The 7,220-nt window shown below is 37.4% G+C and overlaps 1 protein-coding gene across 1 annotated transcript; it reads left to right on the top strand.

Annotated features, from left to right (window-relative positions):
- Window positions 1–2,049: 2,049 nt before the first annotated feature.
- LOC112294292 (GDSL esterase/lipase At4g16230) lies at window positions 2,050–5,739 on the top strand. Its single transcript, XM_090243899.1, has 5 exons — window positions 2,050–4,115; window positions 4,263–4,393; window positions 4,498–4,607; window positions 4,812–5,104; window positions 5,139–5,739. The coding sequence occupies exons 1-5, from the start codon at window positions 3,863–3,865 to the stop codon at window positions 5,456–5,458; spliced, it is 1,107 nt and encodes a 368-aa protein (XP_090100025.1). The 5' UTR covers window positions 2,050–3,862; the 3' UTR covers window positions 5,459–5,739.
- Window positions 5,740–7,220: the final 1,481 nt, after the last annotated feature.

The following is a 7,220-nucleotide window of genomic DNA, read 5'->3' as shown; positions in this document are numbered from 1 at the left end:
CTTCTTGTTTTTGGCAATAGCCATTCTAGTTTAATATTATATCCTCTTTGATTAACTTCTAGTTCCTTTCAGTGATACAAGAGTGAATTGAGGATTTTCTTTTTACAAGATTCATATCCTTGACATCCATATATTTATTTATTTTTATATTTTTATATAATATTTTAGAATTTCTAACTTATAATTATTATTATAGATATAGATATAGATATTCATGAATTCAAAAGGCAAGTATTATTTAAATTAAAATTATTGGTAATTGATCTTGAATAATTTCATAGCTATATCATATTTTGCAAACATCTTTCAAGCTTGAAAATAAAGTCACATACAAAAGTACCAATACAAATCAAATATCTTGGTCGTTGATAATTTTAAATGCCTAACAACTTCATTTACATTAAATATCTATCTACTACCTTGGACTTGATTGAAAATATCCAAAAATAAATATTTTGTAATAATTTTGTAATATTCAAAACTTAATTGATATTAAATTTATAATATATGCATATATATATATATATATATATATATTAAAATTTTATTATGTTGAAATTTTTTAAGTGTGATTTGATTTGATTTGTTGTTATTTATTCTTTATATTTAAAATTAAACATAAAAACTAACCTTATACTTCTTAATTCTAATTCTTTTTATTTTTTCTTTATCTTGACATCAATCATTCATACTTGAAGTGGCAGTTAGTGTCCTAAGCACCCATTTATACCTGCAAGTGTGAGAAATCTAAGCACATCATGTTGTCATGGAAAGAGTTTTTATACATCTTTGTGAGGATGATCATGCAGCATGTATGGGATTTCCTTGGATGTCGCTGTGGCTTGCACCCTCATTGAGTTTGAGTGATGCTTGGATGTCTTCAATTTCTTCAAAGAAAACCTGAAGCTCTTGATTCAACCTCCTCCCCTCAAGACAATCCCAATTCATGACTGTGAATGTGACACAACACCAACAGTGTTGGAACTGAGTGTTTCAGCACAAATGATGTGCATAAATTAACCCACCAAAGTCACGTCCCTGTAGATCCAACCTTCTTTTTCTTATCACTTTTTTTTTCTTTTCAACACAAATTCTTTGGCTTTCACCTTATGCTGACAAGCTAGATAAGCTGCCTCTTATAGCATCAAATTTCCACAGTTGCTACATAACCAGTTTGAAACCATGCTCTAGACAGGCCTACTCTTTCATGATGCGCAGCAAAATTATTCAAGAGTTACTGCTTTTTGGATGCACATTATTGTAGATTTACACAAAAGACTTGAGAGTAAGGAATTGCAGTGTTGTTTGGCTGGGTGTGAATCTGCTTGGGCTGAAGAGCCCACTGATTGTGTCCAGCATGTGGCAATCTGCTCCTGCAAGGTTATGACATTAGCTCAGTGGACTAGACAGCACTCACAGTACCCAGAGCGGTTGATTAATGCTTGTGGGTGTTGAATTTCTTTCCAACTATTTACCAAACTTTTCTATCATGTATCACAATTTACTACAGAAAGCAAGGATTCCATTCTTCATGTGTGAACAGAATTTATCAGAATCCGAACATAATACACAAATTCTGGTCACTGCAAAACCATGTTAGAAAGCATGGCAAATTCACTTCCTTTTTGTCCAATTTTTCTGCATGTGTTAAAATTGTACAAAATAGTTGGTAATGTTGGATGATTAAGTTTGTCCTTGTAGCATGGCCAGATCTGGAGCCGCAATCGTGGGACTTGAATCCCATTTGCAGCTCTCATGTGCACATTCTGTCCTGGGTTGCTGTGGGTTTGTGACAGTGGCCATTGATAGAATATAACTCCCGCAATACAGCCCATTAAACTGCTTTGAATGATCTGCACGTTATCTGTATCATACTTGCTCCAGTGCAGTTCTATGCAAGTTTTTCAGAATGGACTCATGACGAACTTACATTTTGTTTTAATTAAATTTTTTCGCTTGTGTTGGCTGGGTTTAAACTCTATGAACTTTCTAGCATTTCTGAACGCCGTTCACAATTCTCGCACTCTCCACAATTTCTGCACTGTTCTATACAGATATGGCACGCAGCATCACGAATTCAGCGCTTTGAATCCTTCGAGCATCTTTTTCCTGCTTTAAGAGCATCTGTCTGTGACAAACAATCGAGTGCTTCATTGCGTATTTTACTTCCCGACTTCGTGAAAGATTTTTCCGAAGTGCCATTGATACCAACTCATAAAGCAACCGTCAATAGCGTACCGCGTATACTCTTTAACTCCTAGATGACAGATATTCACTATTATTATGCACATTTTTATCAAAAGAAGATCTCTACAAAATTTGAACTCTGGGCATCACACCAAACTGGTGCTTCCTAGAGTAAGAAACATGTAAAGCGGTTTGGAATGAATACTCTGAACTCTTTCACCTGAAAATAAACCCAACTTTCTGCAGGAAGTTGAGAACGGAGTATGAAATTGAAAGTGACTTGTCATGTGAATGGAGAGAAGACTGTGCCCTGCGTGCTCAGTCCGGTGGGGGGGGATAATAATGAATCCGTCTGGAAGGACTGAACCAGCTGAAAAAACGGTATGAAATGGTCACCGTGTCCCAAAGGAGCCAACTGCCGAACCCATGCGGTGTTACCTCTAACTCTGCAGAGTTCTCCGAGACTAAGCAGGCCCCACCTCAAGCACATGCGGCTCCTCGGACAAGCAAGAGCGAAGACCTCACTTGGAGCTCGCCCGCACCCTGGTCAAGGTATGGCGAACTTTCACGATGAGTCTCCTGCCGTGTTAGAGTTAGAAACTTTCTGATCCCAACAAGCCGATATACAGACTGAAGTTGCCCGGTGGGGATTCGACGAATTGTAACGGGAGTTCCAGCAGCCAGTCCGAGGAACAGAGCTATGCAGTGTAGGTTAAATGCTGAAAGCGGTGTTGTGATCATTAAAACTAGCTGTTTGTAACGCCCTCTCAGCCTCCCATTAGTTAAGTGTAACTGAAGCAACCATTAATGCAAGTGACACCGACATGCCTGTAACGAAATAATGGAAGAAATTCGGACTTTGTTAGATTTTCGTGCCGGGCGTGTGCAGTGGATCTACAACGGTGGCCAAGATTAACGTTGCTGTATATCTACAGTTCATTGTCGGTACTTCTTTTCATTATCTCACTTATAAGGTATGAAGTATCTACGATACTATTGACTTACTCTCTTCTGCGGCAACGCTCTCTTGAATAATCTCCTGAAGTATGCCGATTGTGAATGCACCATGGTCATTCACCTCAAGTCAGTTCCGTGGCAAAAATTAAACAAAAGCAAAAAATAATTAGTCACATCGAAAACAACTGCATTTACTAACTTCAGGACTCCATCGTGAATAGATATCATAATTAAATGTGTGGGTTCTTAAGTATATATCCGACACAGTTTCTGACATTTTCATACTCCGCATCTTTGACCCCTGCAACACCATACTCACAGCGTGCTCTATCATTTGGGAAGACCCTGCTGAACATTGTTATGAATCCATCGTCCGGCCTGCAATCTTCTCCCAGTTTTTTTTGGTCACTTATGTTTCTCCCAAGTGTTTAGTCTTCATGGTTCGCGCACGCCTGAAACAAACCATAAAAGCTTCCAATGTTTTCGAGGGTATTGTCTCTATACTGTGGTGTGTCCGCGGATAAAAATTAGTTGACAGCTAAACTCCCCTTAGTGCAAATGGTCTGATCTCTTCTGTTCACATTTCATACAATATCTGCTTCAATGTAAGAAGCTCTATCACCAGATTCTGTCACACCGTGCAATGTCTGTATGTCGGCTCAATGCCATTGTAATCTGTCATTGGATCCCATTCTGAGCTTGGTTTCACTTGCAGGAAATGGAGTATCAGAGGCGCAGGTCGAGGAGCCTTCTCTTAGATGTCTGCATCCTGTTGCTACTTCCGTGGGTAGTCATAGCGCAGAAGAAAACGCCTGCTATTTTTATTTTCGGTGACTCGTTATCTGATGCCGGCAACAACAATTACATCCGGACGCTCTCCAAAGCTGACTCTCCACCAAACGGGATGGATTTTCCAGGGGGTTATGCCACTGGAAGATACACGAATGGACGCACCACTGTGGATATCATCGGTAAGCCGACGAATCACCTGCAAAAAAAAAAAAAAGAAAAAAACTAACTAACAAGAAAAAAGAAAACAAGGAAACAAGAAAAATCCTTGAAATTCATCAGTTCCAATATTAGTCTCAGGTTGACCCACACATCGCACGACGCTGCAGGCCAGCTCGCAGGACTCAAAGACTTTCTCCCACCATACTTGGCCCCAAACGCCACCGGGAGCCTGATCCTCAACGGCTTGAACTACGCATCTGGAGCTGGCGGCATTTTAAACTCCTCTGGCTACATTCTGGTTAGTAAATGAATTGAATGCTCAAGGCATACCTTGCTCTAGAAATGAGTAAACTGATGCTATTGTGAGCCTTACATGGTTGTTTGATGTTTCTGGTATGCTAGTATGGGCGGATCTCATTCAACAAGCAGTTGGAGTATTTAGCAAACACCAAGGGCCAGATCATCGCGCAGTTGGGAGAGGAAGCCGGAATGGATCTCATTTCCAACGCCTTGTTTTCGTCCAACTTCGGCTCCAACGATTACTTGAACAATTACTAGCCCCTTTCTCCGATCGGCAACTTCACGTCTTCACAAGTTGCATCCCTGTTAGTGCGAATTTACCATGGGCAACTCACGGTACCCGTTCCTTCCTCTCAACCATACAGCAGGGCTATGTCAGATTAAGCTCTAGTCCCATGTTTTGTTCTCTTTCAAAGGTCAGTCCCATCTTATGTCCAATTGAACCATGTCCAGAGGTTGTACAACATGGGTGCGCGCAAGGTTGTCGTGGCGTCGGTGGGCCCACTAGGGTGTATTCCCTTCCAGCTCACTTTCCGGTTAAGCAAGAACGGAGAATGCAGCGCAAAAGTGAACGCTCAAGCAAAAGAATTCAATGCTGGAGTATTCGCCATGGTGAAGCAGCTGAACGCTGAACTTGCTGCGGCGAAATTTATCTATGCCGATGCCTACAAAGGTGTCCTCGAGATTATCCAGAACCCAGCCGCGTACGGTGAGGGACTGATTTATCCACACTTGGCACTAAGAACCTCGTAATACTGCAACTTTCAGTTCACCATCCTACGTTTTTTCTCCCTGGTTACCAGCACGATTATTTTTTATTTTTTTCCTAATGGTTTTCACAGGTTTCAAGGTTGTGAATGAAGGATGCTGCGGAGCCGGTGATTCATACAAGGGAGTGATCCCTTGCTCCAGCATCGTCCGGCTCTGCCCCAATCGGTTTGAATACCTCTTCTGGGATCCTTACCATCCTACTGACAAGGCCAATGTTGTATTATCCACCAAGTTCTTTTCGGGGACCGCCTACACCTGGCCCATGAACATCGAGCAGCTGCTCATGTCGTAAAACTCCTGCTACAAACTCAGCAATTAACCATAGCGCAGAGAACGAGTCATCACAATCAGCAAACAACGCGTAGCAGCGGCATAAACCTCTGGTCAACTTCGAATCGTCACAGAGCCGATTCCCTGGTGGGAATCATTCGTAGACTAAGAAAAAGGTCATCAGTCTGTTTGAAAACTAGCAACGGCTTTATAGGGAGTAGACCAACACCCGAGACTGTAATCGAGCAACACGATGGTGTCACCAGAGCCACGCCATTGACAAATACATATTTTTTTGCATGCATACATATCCACAACATAACAAGACTAGTATCCCGGCACTTAGACTTCTATCTAACATCCAGCAAAGCGTGATTGTAACCCACCCAGATGATGGAATTCAATCACCTCAAAACTCACCATTCTCACACCAATCACTTGCACTCTTCACAACTCTTTTGCAGTTTCGGTGTAACTTGCAGCTACAATCCTAGAATGTGATGTGAAGCAGATAAGTTGATGCTCTGATAGTTTGCCAATGAGAGCACTGCTCATGCTTGTGTTGTATTCCGTAAGCTACGTGGGCAGTCGAAGACTGGTTTGATATTCTTGAGTTGGTTTTTGAAGCATTTTTTCATGGTTTAGTAGAATTGAAACTATGAGTGATCAGGTGGGTACCATGTAATGCTTCTACACTCGCTAAACTTTCATTGAAATTGATGATGATGTTATTGAACTAGAAAAAGAGTTGATTGGAGTCTACAAGAAATGTTTCCAAAACCATAGATTGGTTTAGATTTGCATGCATTTTCATGCTGCTTGACTTTATATATATATATATATATATATTTATTTATTTATTTATTTATAAAAAATTTTATTTTTTGGTGTAAATTTATATAAGAATATAGCAAAAATAGTTATGTTTGAATCACATGCAACAAGATTTTTAAAAACAAGTTATAGATAATACACCAAGAATATTTAGTTAGATTGATGAATGTGACAATATGCAACAAGATTTCTAAAAACAAGTTATAGATAATACACCAAGAATATTTAATTTGATTGATGAATGTCACAAGATGACAAAAAAAAAAAAGAGAAAATTGTTGCTTATTTGATTTTAACACTAAATATTTTTTTGGCACCTCTGACAAAGATTTTCCATAATGACAATTATTGATATATTTTATATTTATATTCCACAACTTTTTTCTTGTTTCTTCAAGTTATTATGTAATCTAATAAATTCAAGACAATAGAAAAAATATATAAATAATTATTTTTAAATTAAATAATAATTTATAAATAAGTATTTTCTTACATCATTGAAATAAAAAAAATTTGGAAGTTTTAATTATAAAATTATTTAAAATAATCATTATTCTAATATTTATTTTTTAAAAACTAAAAAATACATATTATATATTAAATAAATATGTATTTAGATATTTCATTTATTTTTGTATGTATATGTATATATTGCATGAAATAAATATGTTTTCAATTATCTAAAATTTAAAAATATTATATACAAATATAAATAAAATATCTAAACATCTTTATTTATTTAATAAAAATATGTATTTTTTATTTCTATTAAATTTTATATAGATATTTAATTTATAGTTTATATTTATAAAAAATAACTATATATATATATATATATATATATCAGAGATATTATAAATCAATCAAATATATATATATATATATATATATATATATATCAGAGATATTATAAATCAATCAAATATATATATATATATATATATGCAACT

Source organism: Physcomitrium patens, chromosome 17 (genome assembly GCF_059467195.1).
Source record: "Physcomitrium patens ecotype Gransden chromosome 17, ASM5946719v1, whole genome shotgun sequence".
NCBI lineage: Eukaryota > Viridiplantae > Streptophyta > Bryopsida > Funariales > Funariaceae > Physcomitrium > Physcomitrium patens.
Note: the sequence above shows the minus strand (reverse complement) of the source record. Positions and strands in the feature narration are given on the sequence as shown.

Excerpts from the sequence above, each read along its gene's own strand:
- LOC112294292 (XM_090243899.1), top strand. The coding sequence starts at position 3,863 with ATGGAGTATCAGAGGCGCAGGTCGAGGAGCCTTCTCTTAGATGTCTGC. Across the intron at positions 4,608-4,811 it reads GATCTCATTTCCAACGCCTT|GTCAGTCCCATCTTATGTCC; the intron begins GTTTTCGTCCAA and ends TCTCTTTCAAAG. Across the intron at positions 5,105-5,138 it reads CCAGAACCCAGCCGCGTACG|AACCTCGTAATACTGCAACT; the intron begins GTGAGGGACTGA and ends CTTGGCACTAAG.